General features: G+C 37.5%; 1 protein-coding gene across 4 annotated transcripts in view; it reads right to left on the bottom strand.

Moving 5' to 3' along the window:
- ITGA1 (integrin subunit alpha 1) overlaps positions 1 to 23,259 on the bottom strand; it is a 172,453-nt gene that overhangs the window by 43,007 nt on the left and 106,187 nt on the right. For all 4 annotated transcript variants that reach the window (XM_030881965.3, XM_060295761.2, XM_060295763.2 and 1 more), the window contains exons 10-14: positions 20,771 to 20,844; positions 19,924 to 20,068; positions 7,669 to 7,811; positions 3,549 to 3,692; positions 2,125 to 2,382 (exon numbers count right to left, since the gene is read on the bottom strand). In XM_030881965.3, the coding sequence (XP_030737825.1) occupies positions 2,125 to 2,382; positions 3,549 to 3,692; positions 7,669 to 7,811; positions 19,924 to 20,068; positions 20,771 to 20,844 (764 nt within the window). The remainder of the gene's footprint in view (positions 1 to 2,124; positions 2,383 to 3,548; positions 3,693 to 7,668; positions 7,812 to 19,923; positions 20,069 to 20,770; positions 20,845 to 23,259) is intronic.

The raw sequence follows: 23,259 nt of genomic DNA, 5'->3' as shown, positions 1-23,259 counted from the left end.
CCACAATGTTGGGAAGGCACAATGAATATGGAGTTCTCGAAGACTGATCTGTGCACATTACCACACATAATATGTTTGACATCTGTACTTCCTGACTTAGCTTGGGTTCAAGCTGATAATATTTTAATAGAACCTGATGGCAGGGAAACCCGACTGACAGACACACCCTAAACTCGGGATCTCCTTATCCTCCTGTTTTTCCACTTAAATATCATAAAATAAGAAGCAAAATAAGGCAAACCAGATGGAAACATTTTTCATGCTTAAATGTTTGTGGTTCAGTGGAAATTATTTCCTTATTTTTTCAGCAAAAAAATCAGGAGTTATCAGCCCCACTGTTGCTGGAGGACTTGATTCAGTTTGATTCTGGACCATTCCATACACAAGCAGCACCTCTAGTTACCATGGAAATGAATGAGCACATCCTCACCTATCCTTGGGAAAGCATTTTGCCAATAATTAAACAAACTCAACTCTAATATTCTTTATTGTTTTTGTTGCTTAAAGCTGCACCTTGATTTACCACCATTTTACAAAATTAATTGCTTATGGCAATCTAGTCTACTTACTAATGATTTAAAAATCCTTCTTTTTCTACTGCAAATGCCACTCCATTAAATGTGAGGGATTGAAACTGAATGAATAAAGGGGTAGAGCACAAGAAACTCCTTCCTTCAGTTCCTGATTCCATCATGCCCCCATAGTGAATACAGCCTATTTCCAGTTACAAAAAACCATGAAGATTTTTAACAGAAGCAAATCACTTATTAAATGGATAGCAGTGTCATTATGGAAATATGCCCTTTATTTTGTTGTTTCACTATTAAGGTCATTATGACTTTATGAAAAATTAAGCACAACTTCGCAAGACATGAATATATTTTGAGAATTCTATTGACAACAGAACCGAAGAACAATCAACTGTAAAGAGAAATAATTGATGTTCTGATTTTCTTTTCATGTTATGTAAGCTAGAAAAGTAGTGAATTCTATTTTGTTTACAAGTAGCTGTTCAATGCCTAATTAACTATGGTTACGTAAAAACAGACAACTACATTAGAAGAATTCCTTTAAACTCTTTTACTTCTATAATGCATGAAACACTTCTGTAAATGGACATTTTTCTCATGTAGGAAAAAGTTACATTTATGTATTAGAGCCATTAACTGACAATAAATTTAAAACAAGAACAAAAGAAATCCCCTGCAGGTTAAATTTAATTATTCAGATTTTTTTTTTCCAAGAGGGATTACTTGGGAGAAAATTATAAACCTTCAGAAGCCCAAATTTATTTGATGAAAATATACCAATTTAATTCATAAATATAAACTTAATGTGATTTTATTATTAAAACATGGGTATTGAATATAAAAACAATTTCATCTCCTTTATTGGCTAAATCATGTAATTATTGTTCTCTTACTCAGAAAGGGGTATCCTCTGATTATGATCAGGCACACTATAGATGTTAAATAGCATTGTTAAAAAGCGTTCTTTCGTTTTGCTTTTTTTTTTTTTTTTTTTTGTGGTACACGGGCCTCTCACTGTTGTGGCCTCTCCCTTTGTGGAGCACAGGCTCTGGACGCGCAGCCTCAGCGGGCATGGCTCATGGGCCCAGCAGCTCCGTGGCATGTGGGATCTTCCCGCACTGGGGCACAAACCCGTGTCCCCTGCATCGGCAGGCGGACTCTCAACGACTGCGCCACCAGGGAAGCCCCTGTTTTGCTTTTTTTACCATTTCAAAAGATCAGGTCATGGAGACAAGGCAAATAACAGCAGAAAAAAAAAAAAAAACTAGATAAAAGAATAAAATTACAAGTAATTCTTCTATAAAGAAAGAATTAGAAATCTAGTTTCCCAAGAGACAGAGGAAAAAAATTAAATAACTCATGAAGCAAGACATTGGTATTGAACCCACTTATCACTTAAGGGCAAGAATCACAGAATCAGAAATATATGTGTAATATAATAAACCAATGTTATCTCAATGAATAATAAAGCTAAAAAAACCCATATATTGCCACTGATTGTATGACAATACACCACTGTTGTATTGCAGTAACATCCACTCCTGCTACACTAAATTATAATTAAATAAAAGAATCTGTAGATTTAACTTCTTACTTGTGCATACTCTTCCCTTATAGTCTTGCCACTTCCATGATAAATGTACACAGCTCCCCCATGATCATCTTCCAGGGGTGCTCCTATCACGATGTCATTAAATCCATCAAGATTGAGGTCTTTCACAGCAGAAATAGCTGTTCCAAAACGAGCCCCACATGGTTCATTTTTGTTTTCCTTTGTGCATGAATCGTGCTTCAGAGACGAACAGCAAGTCTGCTTCATGGGTTCCAGGCTCATTTGATATTCAAACCTTGTCTGGAAGAAAGATAAACAGGATACTTATGGATTTCTGTCATTACTACAGCAGAGCGAAGTTTCTAAGTACATACTAAATCAGCGCTACTAAAAACCATTTGTACCTCAATGGTAAAGTCTGTAAAATTTCTTAAAAAGTGTGTCTATCTGAGAGCAAAGTTAGAGATTTCAAAGAACAGACTGTAGCAGGGTGGGAAAGATGATGTACTGAGGACTTTAATGGATTCTCCTTTTAATGTAATCAAGTGAGTACGTAACTCACAGCAGCTTTTTAAAGCTGAAGAGCTGAATTTTAAAATCCTCAATTCGTGTCACTATCCTTTCTTCACCCATTACTGTGCTTTTTGGAAAAGTCTCTCTCTATTCTCCCCTATAAAGGATGGCAAGTGCTAGCAATGATGAACAGGAACAGATTTTCTTGGGAAAAAAGGGAAAAACAGCACAGGGGCAAAAAAATGTTGACAGGAGGAATCAAAAAGATGATAAGAAGAAAGGTATGTAATTTATGATTTAAAATAATTAATATGGGAAAGACTCTAATAATTTAACAAGCTAAATAGATACATCCCAACTTTGCTGTAAACATCAAAAAATTCTTCTAATGAAGAAATCAAGAATTATTTTGCTTAGCAAATGATGTCTAAAGTTAGGATCAGAAAAACAAAATCTCACTGTAGCAGAGTGAAGTATTCCAAAGACCATAGCAGTTTGCTCAAAGTCTTTGGTGTCACTGCCTTAAAAGTCACTGCTTCTCCACAGTCTCTCCCCCTTCCCCCTTTACACACACACACACACACACACACACACACACACACACACACACGCATAGAGCTTGAACTGTTAATGTGCCCCACCTCTAGACCACAGCTCATGAATGGTTGCCTGTGAATTTAGCAATTTAGTGAGATTTATTTATCTTTATTCTATATACTCTTTAAAAAGTTCACATTTACAAGCAGAAAATATCTAACAGTTTGAACTACTTTACCAGAATTCTAAATGTTCGTTTAGAGACAGGAGTTAGTGAGGTAGGCTGGCCCTGAAAGCTTCTTTGCTCCTTTTGCCGAAGCAAGTGAAAAATTAGAACAACATTATTAATTGAAATTTTAAGAAAGAAAGATTCTCCCAGATTTTGACCAAAGTTATCAGGTTACGGTTACCATTACCTGATTCAGAGCATAGATGTACACTTTTCCTTGTTCCTCCTTCTCTGTTCCCATGAACATAGGAGCCCCGACTAGAAGAATGTCAGTATTAGAATCTTTATCAATGTCAACTGTCGTCAAAACACTTCCAAAGTAGGAACCGATCTAGGACACAAGACAAAACAGAACAAAACAGTCTGATGAACATCAGAAATTCTCAAGGAAACTAAAAACCTGCATTTCTCTTACTTATACCAATTGAGAAGAGTGTTTGGGAGTCAGATGACAAAGGAAATGAAATATAGAAACCAATGCTACCTGAGAGCTCTTTATTTGCTCTTGCATGAAGCTAATGAATATTAGGTCCATCCTGGGGGATGAGCAGTTGTCATAGATTCTGTAACTTGAGAATAAGAGAAAGGATTTCCTCTGTATTTCACCCTAACCTCTCTTCTCCACAAATCAGAAAAGATCAGTAATAATACAACAATTTTTTAAGGAAATAAATGAAATAAACAATAGAAGGCATTCCTGAATGGCTTCAGTATATGTTTAAATACACCATGAGGAACTGAATTATCTCGGAACACTGGGGCAACATATTTCACCTTAGAGTCTTAGAAGACTGTCTACTCAACAAAATCGCTAAGTCTTGTCCCAGCAGCTATGAGAGATAGAGAAATATAAAAGGATTGCTGGGGGACCATCCTCTAGCAGGACTGTATTTTCTCTTTAATGATAGGGATGAATTTTAGGGAAATCCAGGGTACTTGTGCTTCATCATCCAAGTGCAATAACTTTCTCAAATGTTGACCTGTGTCTGATATTCGACGTGCTGTATAATTTTATCCTTGAAATTTCCTGTCGTCTTCCATGACTTTACTTTTGCTCTTCTGATTCTGCCACTGTATCACAGACCATTCTTTCTTTCCATTTTGCTGGCTCCTTTCTCTCCTTCCATTCCCTAGATTTTGGCCTCCCCTGAGTTCAGGCCTGCAACCATTCCCTTCTTTTAGATGATCAATTCTCCCCTACCAATTCCCACTATCTCAAATGGCAAATGCACTCCATCTTCCTTCTCAAGACTCCCAGTTCTACATTTCTACAGATTGCCAGACAGCTGCCAGACACTGATTTTTTGAATGTCCTTTTCTCACAGGCTTATGAAAAGTTTAAAAGGTCTTTGCTTTTAGGTTGAATTAATTACAAATGTTAAATAAAATGCTGTAAGATCTGGCAATATTGGGTCTTCATTCCCACATGGCAATAGCCGACTGAAGCTGAGCAGGGGCTAAGCCCATGGATGGTTCACAAGCTGCCCAGCCCATGGTTCCCACTTTCTATTGTCTTCTGTCCAGCAGCTTTTTTATTTGTTTACCTCCCTGCCACCTGCAACCATTTGGATTTGTGCTCACTGTTACAGAAAACATGTCTAAAACCAAACACCATTTAAAAAATATCTAAACTGCTTGAGTTGCTGACATTCTTTTTTTTTTCTGAATTTTTGAATTTTATTTCATTTATTTTTTTATACAGCAGGTTCATATTAGTCATCCATTTTATACACATCAGTGTATACATGTCAATCCCAATCGCCCAATCCAGCACACCCCCACCCCCACCCACCTCTGCTTTCCCCCCTTGGTGTCCATACATTTGTTCTCTACATCTGTGTCTCAATTTCTGCCCTGAAAACCGGTTCATCTGTACCATTTTTCTAGGTTTCACATATATGCGTTAATATATTTGTTTTTCTCTTTCTGACTTACTTCACTCTGTATGACAGTCTCTAGATCCATCCATGTCTCTACAAATAACCCAATTTTGTTCCTCATTATGGCTGAGTAATATCCCATTGTATATATGTACCACATCTTCTTTATCCATTCGTCTGTCGATGGGCATTTGGGTTGCTTCCATGACATGGCTATTATAAATAGTGCTGCAATGAACATTGGGGTGCATGTGTCTTTTTGAATTATGGTTTTCTCTGGGTACATGCCCGGTAGTGGGATTGCTGGGTCATATGGTAATTCTATTTTTAGTTTTTTAAGGAACCTCCATACTGTTCTCCATAGTGGCTGTATCAATTTACATTCTCACCAGCAGTGCAAGAGGGTTCCCTTTTGTCCACACCCTCTCCAGCATTGGTTGTTTGTAGATTTTCTGATGATGCCCATCCTAACTGGTGTGAGGTGATACCTCATTGTAGTTTTGATTTGCATTTCTCTAATAATTAGTGATGTTGAGCAGCTTTTCCTATGCTTCTTGGCCATCTGTATGTCTTCTTTGGAGAAATGTCTATTTAGGTCTTCTGCTCATTTTTGATTAGGTTGTTTGTTTTTTAATGTTGAGCTGCATGCTTCTATATTTTGGAGATTAATCCTTTGTCCGTTGATTCGTTTGCAAATATTTTCTCCCATTCTGAGGGTTGTCTTTTCATCTTGATTGTAGTTTCCTTTGCTTTGCAAAAGCTTTTAAGTTTCATTAGGTCCCATTTGTTTACTTTTGTTTTTATGAGTTGCTGACATTCTAATCATGGCGCCCTTTCTCCCAGACTCCCAGGCTTGAAACTCAAATCACTCATGATTTACATTATTCGTGATACTCTCCTCAAGCGTTCATAAGCAATTTTTTTCACAAAATTTTACACTTCCTGTCTTAGAGACAATCAATAGAGTGATAATGGGCCTAAGATGTCATCCAAATGGTTTCTTTTACAATCTTGTCAATTCTTCCTTATTTCTGTCTGCCACATCCCTTCCTTTTCTATTTTTATTGTTGATCTACCATTTCAGGTTCTTCTCGCCTCATCCTTCAGCTCCAACAAAAGCCTTGTTTTTTATTGTTTATGCATTTTCTGACTATAAATGTTGTCAAAGGGCTAATAACACCCCCTCAGCTGGTAAAAGAGAATCTGACCTTTGGCTTATTCTAACTCTGTCCCCCTGGAAATATGATCATCATATTCAGCTATAACACTTAGCAACATGGAGTGTGGTGAAAAAAATCTCTGATTGGAACATTGCATTTAGGCTGGGTGGAACTATAAACATCCGATGGAGATAACATATTTTGGGCTTCCTAGATTGCAGTGACTCTTCTAACTGCATGCCTTTAGCAGGACCCAGGGAAGCTATGTCTATGGTGCTGTTATAAAAGATGTTGGCTCCTGTAGGGCTTTAAAGCCAGGGCAGCTCCTGCACCTGCTTTAAGTGTCTGTCTCTTGGCACCTCAGCTGTGCTGCTGTGCTGGGTTGCTTCCAGGGCTCCTACAGGGGAGGGAGGCCGGTGCTGCCCTGCCCTTCTGAGTAGTTTGTGTGAGTGTGTGTTGGGGGGGGTAGTCTAGTGAGTTGGAATGTTTAGTGAAGCCCAAGAACGCCCCCATCCTATGAGGAATGTAGAATAAAATCTCATTCTAGAATACCTGGAAAATGCAGAAAACTATGAAGAAAGGAATAAAAATTACCCAAATTATCACCATTTAATAATAACCAACAACAGCACAGATGTTTCTTTCAGTTTAAAAAAGACTTATATATACTTATGTTTGCATATTGCATATATAATTTCTTAAACGACTTTTAATATTCAATATTATCTAATGAGAATTCTCTGACTTTACACATTACAAATTATTTCCCATCACCTCCAGGGGAAAATCCAAACTCCTTAGTCTACCATTCAAAACCTCACACAGTTGGGCCCCACTGGCTCTTTCATTGTGCTTTCTACCTATCTACATTCTGTCTTTCTTCTAGACTAGCCCACATTTTATCTCTTATTAAGACTTTCTGTACCATCCTAGCTTAAAAGAATCTATGTTCTGAATTTACTGTCTGTGGCCCTGGCACTTTCATGCTTATTAATGTTTTAGATTTCTTTGCTTGTGTATATGTTTGTACATCTGTATCTACATCATTATCTACACATCCTACACCTACCTCCATCCAGCTGAAATATTACTGACGCCAAAGACACAGACACTTTAGATTCCTCCAAGGAACTTAACATGGGGCCCTGTTCACAGTGCATGTTGAATATGGGGGTACTGTTTTTTAAAAGTTTAGGACAACAGACAGTTCAATTTACATAGATAGAGTGTGAATGGATTAATTGAAAACAACGATTTTGAAGTTTACCTGTTCTCCATGGAGTGTCTGGAGAATCCTGATGTCTCCATCCTCCATCCTGTAGATGACCACCTGGCCTGTATGATTGTACCGTGGCTGTCCGGCAATGTAGAGCACATCTCCAGAAACAGTGGCGGAGTTTACTGTGTAACCTAACGAAAGACAGACGCTGGATATACTCACTGGCCCCTTGGAGTTTGCATGGAATAAGTTAAGATCCATTTTAAACGGTTGGGAGAATCATTGTTATATGTTTATATGGACTTCTCTTTTTTTGAAAATAAATATATATACTTTAATGCAGGAAAGTTTGTTTAGGTAGAAGTTTTTAGTGTGCTCCCTAATTATCTACCACAACTGCTTCATTCTGAAAAGGTATTTTCCCCCAAACCTCAGTTTTTCATTGTTTAAAAGCACAAATGATATAACATTGACAGGAAAAGAAAACACACACACACACACACACATACAAAACTCTCGCAATCTCAATTTACCCCTTTGAAATAAATCAACTGTATTTCATTTGGATGCATGTGTCTGTGCCATAGAAATCCATAACTTTATACAGTTGTAATCATAGTAAATGTAAACGTTTTCTGTATTGCTGCCTAGGTTTTTAATTGTAATTTTAAATGGTTGAAGCTTCCTTCTCAGTTAAGGTATAAATGCCTTGTGTTTATACCATAGGATCATTCCCTGTTGGAATGGTGGAATTTAGGTGTTTTTTTTAAATTTTTTGGCATTACACTTAAGCCTGCAAAGACATCTTTGAGTATTCAATTTTTTTCTTTCTTTTGGATTTTTTTGATGACAAATTTCAAGGAATAGTTTACTGGAGCAAATTTTTAATGGTTCTTATAATGTCTGACAAATTGTTTCCAGAATATTTGTACTAATTCATTCCATGAACAGCCACTGGAGAGAGTAGTTTAACCAAATTCTTACAAACATTAGGTACATTACTATTATTTAAAATTCGGGATGCTCTAATAAATGTTAAACAATATCACCTTGCTGTGATTTAAATTTTCATTTGTTTGATTAAAAGTAGGCTTGAACAGTTTTTCACAATTATTCCTCTTTTTAATTGGGCCTTCATGACCTTTAAAATTTTAAACTGTGTCTTTAAAGCAGATTATTATTAATTTTTGAGTGAAGAATTAGATTTATTCTTTGTATCTCTAGAGAACAGAGCTAAATCAATAGATAAAAATTACCATGTGGAGATTTCAACTCTACAGAAGGAAGAAATGTTCTAATAACCAGAACTGTCCATCATTGGAGTAGAAGGCAGATTATTTTTCCAAATGCCACAGAATAGCATTTTTTACTGAGAAAAAGATTATATTGATAACTCACTTACCAAGTATTTTAACATAAGATAATAGTTCCACTTTCTTCCAAAACTTTAAAAGAGGAACAGAAGTTTTGTACTGAAATATGTTTATTCTTACAAGTCCTAAAGGAACACAATTCCTCAGCCATATTCCCTTTCATGAATATTTTTCTCATATTTTCATTTCTTCAACTTAGAGCTTTTTAAAAAAATTACTATACATAATAGAGACTGTAAAATATTCTTTTTCTAATGTGTAATGTGTTATATTTTTATGTTACTAACCACAGTATTGCTTAAAAAATAAAAACTTTACAGTCATGTTTATACATAAATAAAATGGAAAAGAAGACTGCAAAACAAAGGTTGTTGTATTTCATGCAGCTCTATTAGAAATATTAAGAAGAGAGTGGGGTGAGTGGGGTGAGAGTACACAGTGATTTTTTTTTTGCAATTTTCAGAGCTATGAATGCAAACTGATAAAAGAACCTTTAAAAAATAAGTTGAAAATTATGTCTGAGGCTTGGAGTTGTGTGATTATCTACTTGACTTTGATGATGCACAATTGATTACTAAACCGTTAGCTGAAATCTTCACAGTGACAAAAACAACCAGTCAGGTAGTCCTGGTTGAAGCTCAGGCATCTAAAGACAATAAAGAGAAAGTGAGAACAAGGGCCCAGTAAAGTTTAGTCATAATAGAAGGATAATCATTATAAAGATTTAAAAGCTTAATATCACTTTCTGAAAAGGAAAGGCACACGATTGAAGAGAAAGGAAAATTGATGGCATGGTTCTGTGTGTAGATTTATAAAGAGTAAATCCTGTCAGCTCTCACGATTCACTTCTTGGGAAAAGTGCTAGGATCTGGTGAGGTAAGGGGAAACAGGTAGAATCTGACTTGATGTCATGAATTGGCCTCACATCTTTACTTTTCCTCGTGAATCAGTCTAGCGTGATTAGAAATCAGCAAACTGTGGGAGGGGGAGGTAGGGAACAGGATCTCGACTGTATTCTCACCAGCAAACCCACTTGCCGAGTGCATGTTGGCAAAAGGCAGTTACTGGGCTATAGAGACAGGTGGATGATTCCATCCTGAGGGAGGTTTGCACAGCTTCAGTTCCTGCTTCTTTCTGATTATTATTGGTTACTATTGCATTTTTAATAAACTGTCTACCTCTCACTTTTCTTCTTCAGTAAGAATTTCCATAGTCTAACAACTTTCAATCCACATGGATTGAGAGAACACATTCAAACTCTTCTTAATGTGTAACCTATACAAGGAAACATTTTGAAAGCTTAATTTTAGATTTAGAATAATATTTGGGGGAAGAAAAGCTATTTTTCTCCCCTGACCTCTTTCTGAGTGCTTTTCTATTTTGGAAGAAATCTTACATATAATAAACTTTATGTTGGCAAAATGTCTAAAGCGCCAACCTGTGACTAAGATAATGAAAGGATTTCTGAAACAAACCAAAAAAACACATCATCTGAGCAGACTGTAGACAACATACCCCCAAATTTCCTTTTCTGGGCAGACAGGAGTCATGTATTACAAATACTGTGGTCAGAAATGAAGGTTGTCTTAACTTTTTTTGCTTACAGCAGTATCTTTCAGTCCTGAATTCTCTAAGTCTGCTCTAAGCAAATCATTAACCCAAGGTTTTTGAGAATAATAGATTTAGAGTTCTTTAAGTTTATTTGTTTTTAAGGAATTCAATGATAATCACTCAGAATACCAAAATTACTATAGTATTATTTATAAAATAACATTAGTATTTAATATATTATTAAATATCGTGTTAAAGTGTGTGAACTTCCTTAGAGAAGTGACAATGTCACTCACATCTTTGTGGACTTCAATGTCTTTGTGGGCAATGTCTTTAATGTTGTAACTATTCAATACTAATTAGTAGTAGTATTAATGTCAGCTATTCTTAGTAGGTATATAATACACCTGTATTAGTTTTCTATTGCTGTTGTAACAAATTACCATAAACTTGATGGTAACACATCACAAATATATTATCTTTTCAAGTTAGAAATCAGACCTAGGTCTCCCTGGGCTAAAATCACGGTGTTGGCAGGGCTGGGTTCCTTCTGGATGCTGTAGAGGAGAATCCATTTCCTTGCCCACCGTGGCTTCTAGAGACCACCCACATTCCTTAGCTGTGGCCCACCTTCTCCATCTTAAAAGCCAATATTGCATATCTTTGACCATTTTTCTATAGTTCTATCATCCCCTGTACACATCCAGGAAAGCTTCTCTGATTTTAAAAACCCATGTGATGAGATTGGGCCCAGCCAGGTATCTCAGGATAATCTCCTCATGTTAAAATCTTTAACTTAATCACATCTGCAATGTCCCTTTTGCCATATAAGATCTGGATCTTGGGATTAGGACATGCACATCTTTAGGGCATTGTTCTGCCTATCATAATACTAATAATAAGAGGAATGTTTTCTATACAATATTACATAATATACAACAATAGACAATACCTATTGAAGGTCAGCTGTCTGTCAAGCACAACACTAAGCACCTTACAGGTATTATTTAATCTCATTTTCATAACAAACCAAATTATATATATATTTTTAAATAAATAAGAAAATTGAGGCTTTGAAGAATAAGGCAATTTGTCTAAAGTCATAACCAGGGGCAGAGTCAGAAAGCAAACTCAAGATTCTATGACCTAAGAGTATCTCTGTACTGTCTGATTGTATACACAGTGCCATAACCACTTCAAGTCACTTCAAGTATGATGGGATCAGCAGCTTTATAATTTTTATTTTTATGGGTTCATGATGTTCCATTAAGTGGATTTACTATTTACCACTTACTTAACTATTCCCTTATTTTTGAACATTAAGGATATGCCATTTACCTCAATAAAATACTATGAAAACAACTGTTCCCTTGGCATTCTTAAATAATTGGATTTTTTCTTTAGGTTAGATCCTCAGAAATGAAATTTCGAGGTCAAGGTGGTGTAAACATTTTTATGGCTCTGGATACACAGTCAAACGACTTTCCTAAAAAGTTATATTCCTTTATATGCCACTGTTACATATGAGGACAAATGTTCTCAGATTCTTCTATCTAGGATGGAAAGAAACCTCAGGTTAAACTGGTTCTTGATTTCAAGGTATTTCACATAGAACAGTCTCATAGAATCTTAGAACATGAAGAACCTTTAGAAATTATCTAACCTGAGATTGGTTCAAGATGGAGGAGTAGAAGGACGTGCTCTAACTCCCTCTTACAAGTGCACCGGAATCACATCTAACTGCTGAACAATCATTGACAGGAAGACACTGGAACTCACCAAAAAAGATACCCCACATCCAAAGACAAAGGAGAAGCCACAATGAGATGGTGGGAGGGGTGCAATCACAATAAAATCAAATCCCATAACTGCTGGGTGGGTGATTCACAAAGTGGAGATCACTTATACCACAGAAGTCCCCCTACTGGAGTGAAGGCTTTGAGCCCCATGTCAGGCTTCCCAATTCGGGGGTCCAGCAATGGGAGGAGGAATTCCTAGAGAATCAGACTTTGAAGGCTAGCGGGATTTGACTGCAGGACTTCGACAGGACTGGGGAAAACAGAGACTCCACTCTTGGAGGGCACACACAAAGAAGTGTGCGTATCGGGACCCAGGGGAAGGAGCAGTAACCCCATAGGAGACTGAACCAGACCTACCTGCTAGTGTTGGAGGGTCTCCTGCAGAGGCGGGGGGTGGCTGTGGCTCACCGTGGGGACAAGGACACTGGCAGCAGAAGTTCTGGGAAGTACTCCTTGGTGTGAGCCCTTCCAGAGTCCGCCATCAGCCCCACCAAAGAGCCCTGGTAGGCTCAAGTGTTGGGTCACATCAGGCCAAACAACCAACAGGGAGGGAACCCAGCCTCACCCATCAGCAGACAAGCAGATTAAAGTTTTACTGAGCTCTGCCCATGAGTGCAACAGCCAGCTCTACCCACCACCAGTCCCTCCCATCAGGAAACTTGCACAAGCCTCTTAGATAGCCTCATCCACCAGAGGGCACACAGCAGAAGCAAGAAGAACTACAATCCTGCAGCCTGTGGAAAAAAAAAACATATTCACAGAAAGACAGACAAGACGAAAAGGCAGAGGGCTATGTACCAAATGAAGGAACAAGGTAAAACCCCAGAAAAACAACTAAATGCAGTGGAGATAGGCAACCCTCCAGAAAAAGAATTCAGATTAATGATAGTGAAGATGATCCAGGACCTCAGAAAAAGAATGGAGGCAAAGATCAAGAAGACTCAAGAAATGGTTAACAAGGACCTAGAAGAATTAAAGAACAAAAAAACAGAGATGAACAATACAATAATTGAAATGAAAAAAACACTAGAAGGAATCAATAGCAGAATAACTAAGGCAGAAGAACGGATAAGTGACCTGGAAGACAGAATGGTGGAATTCACTGCTGTGGAACAGAATAAAGAAAAAAGAATGAAAAGAAATGAAGACAGCCTAAGAGACTACTGGGACAACATTAGATGCAACAACATTTACATCATAGGGGTCTCAGAAGGAGAAGAGAGAGAGAAAGGACCCGAGAAAATATTTCAAGAGAATATAGTTGAAAACTTCCCTAACATGGGAAAGGGAATAGCCACCCAAGTCCAGGAAGGGCAGAGAGTCCCAGGAAGGATAAACTCAAGGAGAAACACGCCGAGACACATAGTAATCAAGTTGGCAAAAATTAAAGACAAAGAAAAATTATTGAAAGCAACAGGGAAAAACGACAATTAACATACAAGGGAACTCCCATAAGGTTAACAGCTGATTTCTTAGGAGAAACTCTAGAAGCCAGAAGGGAGTGGCATGACATATTTAAAGTGATGAAAGGGAAGAACCTACAACCAAGATTACTCTACCCGGCAAGGATCTCATTCAGATTTGATGGAGAAATCAAAAGCTTTGCAGACAAGCAAAAGCTAAGAGAATTCAGCACCACCAAACCAGCTCTACAGCAAATGCTAAAGGAACTTCTCTAAGTGGGAAACACAAGAGAAGAAAAGGACCTACAAAAACAAACCCATAACAACTAAGAAAATGGTAATAGGAACATACATATTGATAATTACCTTCAATGTAAATGGGTTAAATGCTCCAAACAAAAGACACAGGCTCCCTGAATGGATACAAAAACAAGACCCATATATATGTTGTCTATAAGAGACTTACGTCAGACCTAGGGACACATACAGATTGAAAGTGAGGAAATGGAGAAAGATATTCCATGCAAATGGAAATCAAAAGGAAGCTGGAGTAGCAATACTCATATCAGATAAAATAGACTTTAAAATAAAGAATGTTACAAGAGACAAGGAAGGACACTACATAATGATCAAGGGATCAATCCAAGAATAAGATAGAACAATTATAAATATATATGCACCCAACATAGGAGTACCTCAATACATAAGGCAACTGTTAACAGCTATAAAAGAGGAAATCGACAGGAACACAATAATAATGGGGGACTTTAACACCTCACTTACACCAATGGACAGATCATCCAAAATGAAAATAAATAAGGAAACAGAAGCTTTAAATGACACAATAGACCAGATAGATTTAACTGATAATTATAGGACATTCCATCCAAAAACAGCAGATCACACTTTCTTCTCAAGTGCGTACAGAACATTCTCCAGGGTAGATCATATCTTGGGTCACAAATTAAGCCTCAGTAAATTTAAGAAAATTGAAATCATATCAAGAATCTTTTCTGACCACAATGCTATGAGATTAGAAAGCAATTACAGGGAAAAAATATGTAAAAAACACAAACACATGGAGGTTAAACAATACGTTACTAAATAACCAAGAGATCACTGAAGAAATCAAAGAGGAAATCAGAAAATACCTAGAGACAAATGACAATGAAAACACGATGATCCAAAACCTATGAGATGCAGCAAAAGCAGTTCTAAGAGGGAAGTTTATAGCAATACAAGCCTACCTCAAGAAACAAGAAAAATCTCAAATAAACAATGTAATCTTCCACCTAAAGGAACTAGAGAAAGAAGTACAAACAAAACCCAAAGTTAGCAGAAGGAAAGAAATCATAAAGATCAGAGCAGAAATAAATGAAATAGAAACAAAGAAAACAATAGCAAAGATCAATAAAACTAAAAGCTGCTTCTTTGAGAAGATAAACAAAATTGATAAACCACTAGCCAGACTCATCAAGAAAAAGAGGGAGAGGACTCAGATCAATGAAATTAGAAATGAAAAAGAAAAAGTTACAACAGACACCACAGAAATAAAGCATCCTAAGAGACTACTACAAGCAACTCTATGCCAATAAAATGGACAACCTGGAAAAATGGACAAATTCTTAGAAAGGTATAACCTTCCAAGACTGAACCAGGAAGAAATAGAAAATATGAACAGACCAATCACAAGTAATGAAACTGAAACTGTGATTAAAAATCTTCCAACAAACAAAAGTCCAGGACCAGATGGCTTCACAGGTGAATTCTATCAAACATTTAGAGAAGAGCTAACAGCCATCCTTCTCAAACTCTTCCAAAAAATTGCAGAGGAAGGAACACTTCCAAACTCATTCTATGAGGCCACCATCACCCTGATACCAAAACCAGACAAAGATACTACAAAAAAAAAAAAAAAATTACAGGCCAATATCACTGATGAATATAGATGCAAAAACCCTCAACAAGATACTAGCAAACAGAATCCAACAACACATTAAAAGGATCATACAACATGATCAAGTCGGATTTATCCCAGGGATGCAAGGATTCTTCAATATACGGAAATCAATCAATGTGACACACCATATTAACAAATTGAAGAAGAAAAACCATATGACCATCTCAATAAATGCAGAAAAAGCTTTTGAAAAAATTCAACACCCATTTATGATAAAAACTCTCCAGAAAGTAGGCATAGAGGGAACCTACCTCAACATAATAAAGGCCATATATGACAAACCTAGAGCAAACATCATTCTCAATGGTGAAAAACTGAAAGTATTTCCTCTAAGATCAGGAACAAGACAAGGATGTCCACTCTCACCACTATTATTCAACATAGTTTTGGAAGTCCTAGCCACAGCAATCAGGGAAGAAAAAGAAATAAAAGGAATACAAACTGGAAAAGAAGAAGTAAAGCTGTCACTATTTGCAGATGACATGATAGTATACATAGAGAATGCTAAAGATGCCACCAGAAAACTATGAGAGCTAATCAATGAATTTGGTACAGTTGCAGGATACAAAATTAATGCACAGAAATCTCTGGAATTCCTATACACTAATGATGAAAAATCTGGAAGAGAAATTAAGAAAACACTTCCATTTACCATTGCAACAAAAAGAATAAAATACCTAGGAACAAACCTACCTAGGGAGGCAAAAGACTTGTATGCAGAAAACTATAAGATACTGATGAAAGAAATTAAAGATAATACAAACAGATGGAGAGATATACCATGTTCTTGGATTGGAAGAATCAATATTGTGAAAATGACTCTACTACCCAAAGCAATCTACAGATTCAATGCAATCCCGATCAAATTACCAATGGCAGTTTTTATAGAACTAGAACAAAAAACCTTAAAATTTGTGTGGAGATACAAAAGACCCCGAATAGCCAAAGCAGTCTTGAGGGAAAAAAACGGAGCTGGAAGAATCAGACTCCCAGACTTCAGACAATACTACAAAGCTACAGTAATCAAGACAATATGCTACTGGCACAAAAACAGAAATATAGATAAATGGAACAGGATACAAAGCCCAGAGATAAGCCCATGCACCTATGGTCAACTAATCTATGACAAAGGAGGCAAGGATATACAATAGATAAAAGACAGTGTCTTCAATAAGTGGTGCTGGGAAAACTGGACAGCTACATGTAAAAGAATGAAATTAGAACACTCTCTAACACCATATACAAAAATAAACTCAAAATGGATTAGAGGCCTAAATGTAAGACTGGACACTATAAAACTCTTAGAGGAAAACATAGGAAGAACGCTCTTTGACATAAATCACAGCAAGATTTGTTTTGATCCACCTCTTAGAGTAATGGAAAGAAAAGCAAAAAAAAAAAAAAAAAACAAAAACAAAAAAAAAAAAACACAAATGGGACCTAATGAAACTTAAAAGCTTTTGCAAAGCAAAGGAAACTACAATCAAGATGAAAAGACAACCCTCAGAATGGGAGAAAATATTTGCAAACGAATCAACGGACAAAGGATTAATCTCCAAAATATATAAACAGCTTATGTAGCTCAATATTAAAAAAAACAAACAACCCAATCCAAAAACGGGCAGGAGACCTAAATAGACATTTCTCCAAAGAAGACATACAGATGGCCAAGAAGCATAGGAAAAGCTGCTCAACATCACTAATTATTAGAGAAATGCAAATCAAAACTACAATGAGGTATCACCTCACACCAGTCAGAATGGGCATCATCAGAAAATCTACAAACAACAAATGCTGGAGAGGGTGTGGACAAAAGGGAACCCTCTTGCACTGTTGGTGAGAATGTAAATTGATACAGGCACTATGGAGAACAGTATGGAGGTTCCTTAAAAATTAAAAATAGAATTACCATATGACCCAGCAATCCCACTACTGGGCATGTACCCAGAGAAAACCACAATTCAAAAAGACACATGCACCCCAATGTTCATTGCAGCACTATTTATAATAGCCATGTCATGGAAGCAACCCAAATGCCCATCGACAGACGAATGGATAAAGAAGATGTGGTATATATATACAATGGAATATTACTCCGCCATAATAAGGAACAAAATTGGGTTATTTGTAGAGACATGGATGGATCTAGAGACTGTCATACAGAGTGAAGTAAGTCAGAAAGAGAAAAACAAATATCGTATATTAACGCATATATGTGAAACCTAGAAAAATGGTACAGATGAACTGGTTTGCAGGGCAGAAATGGAGACACAGATGTAGAGAACAAATGTATGGACACCAATGGGGGAAAGTGGCTGGCGGGGGAGGGGGGTGGTGTGATGAATTGGGATATTGGGACTGACATATATACACTAATATGTATAAAATGGATAACTAATAAGAACCTGCTGTATAAAAAAATAAAAATTAAAAAAAGAAATTATCCAACCTAACCTCCTTTCCTCTTTTTTAGGCATCCTATGTCACAGCTCATATCATACTGACAGGATTTGGTTGGTTCTGTTATTGTCTCTTATCCAGAAAGGTAAGCTTCATCAGTACAGGGATAAATATCCCTTCTTTATCTTGTTATCCTCAATTTATAACTGAATGTTTGGCACACTGCAGGTACTCATTATTATAAGTGCTTCCTTGATCAACCCAGAATCAGGCACTTTAGCATGGCGAAATGAACACTGGAATAAGAATCAAAAAACCTAGATTCTACTTTCAGATTTGCCACAGTTAGCTGCGACATAATATTTCTACTCCTCAATTTCTTAATTTGGCAAATTAGATGTGTACCACTCGCTTTCTAAGATCTCTTTTAATTGTAAAACTCAATATGAATTTTAATGCCAACCCCTTTATTTTATATCACAATCCTCCAAATATTTAAAAGACATGCAGTGTATACTTTGTTTTCTAACCACCAGTTTTTTCAGGTTTGGTGGGGAGAGGGATGTGTAGATGGGGATGGTTTTTAGATCTGTATCCTTCAGACAGTTTTTTACTGGCAATTCTAGTTTGGCATTTTCTTTTGTAATGTGTGATGCTTAGGACAATGCTTAGAATACTTTGTTCTCCGACTAGGGCAGAATGAAATAGGACTTTTATGAGAAATAGACTAGACTTCCATTAGTGCAGTTTAACATGTCTTATGGGGGTTTAGCACTCCCATTATACCTGCTGCTTACCACTATATTTTTAATTATCGAAACTGCTTAGACTCTTTATTCTTCTTAAATCCTGTTGCCTCTACAGCTTTAATACGTGGCCTTGAATAAGATGTATGGCTGAGCCAGTAAAGACCTGCCACCTTCCTATAAAATAAAAAGAAACTGGGATAGAGAAAGAAAAACTTCCAGGACATAAAAATCCCAGACAGGATTGCTAACACGCTAAAATATGAACACAGCACGTATTTGTTTTCTTTACCACTGTATCCCCAGCACCAAGAACAATGCCTGGGGCAAGAGAGATGCTCCCAAAATATTTGTTGAGTGAAGAGAGAGAGCTGAGAAAACATACCCTGAGGGTCCTTTCCATCCTAGTCCCTCCCAAGTGTTTACTGAGCTTGACCAGTGACAGAAGAGTCCCCAGCTATCCCCCAGGCAGCTCCCAGCCTGACACAGATTCAGAATAAAGTGACACCAGACACACACCTCCTCGTTCTAGACAAGTCTTTGGAAAATCATTACATTACTGGGTTTCACTTCAATATGTATCTGATTGTGAACAGAGGTATTAAAGAAGTCATATGACAAAACAAGTTAAAAGTTTATCTTCCAAAATTAGGACCCATAGAGAGAAACTAATGGTAGAGGATATTTAAGAGAATATGGGAGTCTGATCTTCAGGATAGGCCGAGTCAAGTTTTCTTTTTCTACCTTTGTTTCCTGTCCACTGGGTCTGAAGCACTTCTTGACATTAACACGAATACCAGACACAGAGAGACCTCACAAAATGTGCGTTTCAGCCCAAATCACTTCCCGTGTAGGCAGCCCTTCTGAGAAAGGCTCCTCCACGTTCTGTTATTTTTGCTAAGGCTACTCAGAGGCCATCATGGGTCTCTAACATCTAAAATATCTAACTCTTAGACGTGATCTCTCTTACAAAATACGCCTATATAAATATAAGCAAATAATACTAAAAATAAAAAACACAAAAATTAAAAAAAAGAAACAAACTTTCTCTCAATTACATACAAACTTTACCTAAATAAGAAGCAAGAGGTTCATTCTTTTTGGTAGACTCAACATTAAAGGTCGTGTTTTGGGGAATTAGGATTTGATTAGCCTTCTGCATGACGACTGTTCCATTCCAATCATAGGCTCCTACTGCTCCAAGCATGACCCAGTCCTTATATCCAAATAGAGAAAACAAAGATATTTAACAAAAAATAGTAAGAGCAAACACTTACATAGCATTTACAATATGTTAAGTACTGTTCGAAGTGCTTTACATATATTAGATCATAAAATCGTCACAATAATCCATTGGGCTAGATGCCATTATTACCGCTTCTTTTACAGAAGAAACTGAGGCAGAATAAGTGAATTTCCCTAGGTCATACAGTACAATTACACACTGAAATGTCAATATTCTTGTGCAGGGACCACGGTACCATTTCTTCCATCAGCTACAAAGGATATATTTTCTAATCTTGCCTTTCTGCTTTATGACTGCTAAGAAGCCTGGGTCTTGAACATGGAATTCTAGCAAGACCCTTGAATACCTTGACACCAAGAAAAAGATACATTGCGTATCTTTAGCAAATATGTTAAATATTTTATTTAGCTAGATGTATAATTATAGAAGGCAGACATCAAACTGTCTGATTCACAATTATTAGTACAATGTAGTGAGCTGTGTATGATAACATGCTTTCCTAATAAGAAGCCTGTGAAGTGCTGTTTCCTATTTGGATTAGAAACAACATGGTCTGAATAACTGCTCATGCCATGAGCTGCAAGTTGCACCTGTAATGCTGATGTCTGGGTGTTGGCTTTGGGAAAGGAAACCTCAAAAAAAAAAAAGTTTTCTACCAAGTGGTCAATGTACCTGTGAATAATGAGCACTGAAGCCGGTCTGAGACATTTCCATCTCAAAAGAAGCTGCCGACTGGTCAGCTGTAGCTGTAACAGAGGAGAATTGCCTTTAGCACACTGCTGATTTGCAGAAGACAGAGACCTAGTACAGTCTGTGGTCTTGACCAACCAGAACTTCCAGCATCTTTAGGGCATTTTCAGCCACACATTTCTCAAACTCAAAATTCCTAGGTAGGGCTGGGTGGAGGACGGAGAGGGTTAGCAGAAGGGCTGTGTCTCACATTCCTGTTAGTTTCCCCATCCTGGCTGGAGGAGTTGAATTCATCCTTCTGTTCTTATACTCTAGCACTCTTACAGATCCTATGGAGCTTTGGATCAACGTGGCTGAAAGCTCTGTGTCTCACCCTCATGCCCTGGGAATCCTCCTGAGATTAGGTTAAATTTTACCTGATACGTCACAGGGATAATAACATTTGATTCACATATTTAAAGAGGTTTCTTTCTTTCTTTTTTTTTTTTTTTAATGTACGTGGGCCTCTCACCCCTGTGGCCTCTCCCGTTGCAGAACACAGGCTCGGGACGCGCAGGCCCAGGGGCCATGGCTCACGGGCCCAGACGCTCCGCAGCATGTGGGATCCTCCCAGACCGGGGCACAAACCCGCGTCCCCTGCATCGGCAGGCGGACGCTCAACCACTGCACCGCCAGGGAAGCCCTAAAGAGGTTTCTTGATTCTACCAGCCTCACTTGCATTTCCTGCCCTATATCAATCTCAGAATTCCATTGTGTGATAAAGGGTTTAGGGATTCTTGGGTTGGTATTTGCTCTGATTTCTGGCTGTGGGTGTCACTCACAGATCAGGAAGGGACTTTCTGACAGGGCTCCAGGCCACATGCCGTTCAATCACACTTTTTTTTTTTTAAAGATCCTGTGCCCATTTTGAAGCTCTTTACTGAAACACAGAAATAATCCAGAGCATTCTATGGGAGTGCGCTGCTCTCAGAATATTCACCAAGCCAAAGCCACAGCCTCCTAAGGGGATTAAGGGAATGTTGATTAATTTGCTTTCAGGAGGGAGTTACTGATTTATTTGGCCTTGCTGATAAGTTAAAAATAGCACATAATTTTTTAAAAGTCAAACTACTCTTTCACTGAGGCATGAGAACAATCAAATTTGTGAAACCAAACTTATTTACTAGTTATTTACCTGCGTAAATTTGTTAACAAATACATCAGTAATTGCCTTTTTATAGGACTAGATTAAATGGGGAAATCAATCAAGAATTCAACTATATCATTTTAATCTCAATACAAATTGCCCTCTAATTTAAATGACTGAGATGCACTTTTACTTTAATTTGAACCTTTATTTTAGGCCCACAGTGTGTAAGGTGCTTTCTCATTTATCTCTGCAAGATCAATTATAAGAATGCAGTAGTGGAGACCTACATAGTTCCAGCACCTTCCCCTGCCGCTGTTCTGAGGACAGAGAGAACAACTGAGAACAGAGAGAAGGAAACTCTGTGAAACTCTGCCTGCTGAATTGGCATCTTGGCAAAGCACAGTGTACATGCCGGAACTTCTTAACGTCAGCTCCTCCCTGGACTTGTTCATGGTGTTGCGATATCTACTCTGACCACTGTGCAGCTTCTGGTTAGGAATTTCAGCATTCTTCCCAGTGCTTGATGGGAACGGGAGACAGTAGTTTCCTGATTTTATGGGCAAATAGTTGGTACGCTCGCCTCACTAGGTGGCACTGTCCTTCAGCAAGCATGGTTTTCACAATTGCTGCTAGTTGTCATCTAAAGATAAACGTTGATAGGAAATGGAGATTTCCAAAGTAACAAGGAAATGAAGCCCTTTTGGATCTCATTGTGAAAAAAGTCATAAATAGGCTAGTAAAAACACTGCTTTTGGTTAGTCCTGAAAGTGCAGCAATGAAGATATGGGAGACATTTTTAATCTGTGGAGTTCCTCATAAAATGATTTTGTTTTTAAATATGGAGACATTTCTTGGGTATGTAGGTACTTCAATGTATAACCTTTAACTCATGGTGTCGTTAGGTTAGAATGAATCTGAAAATGTCATTTAAGGCAAATTGATCCCTCCTCCACCTGATAGCTGTTACAGGATTCATTTCTACAAGTCTTAGGTTATATTTACTTGCTTACTTAAGATGAGATTTAGAAATGAAATAGAGACACAGATGTAAGCAACAAATGTATGGACACCAAGGGGAGACTGAGAAGGTGCTTGTAAATTTCTATGTTTAAGATGAAAAACAACAGTCCTCAGTGTGTCCTGTCCTCACAAGGACAAAGTCAGTAGGATTCAGACAGAGCAGAAGAGCAGAACTGTCTGGTGGTTTCTCATCCTAGGTTGAGAAAAAAAGCCATGTTCTCTGAGTCTCCAGATTATCAGAGAACGTGAAGGAAGAGGCTTTTTCAGTTTGCCTGCCATAACAATTCTGAAGACTTCTTTTTTTGTCAGGGAAGATCTAGTT

The sequence above is a fragment of the Globicephala melas genome, chromosome 3, assembly GCF_963455315.2.
Source record: "Globicephala melas chromosome 3, mGloMel1.2, whole genome shotgun sequence".
Lineage (NCBI taxonomy): Eukaryota > Metazoa > Chordata > Mammalia > Artiodactyla > Delphinidae > Globicephala > Globicephala melas.
The sequence above is the reverse complement of the archived record's forward strand: the minus strand, read 5'-3'. Positions and strand labels throughout refer to the sequence as shown.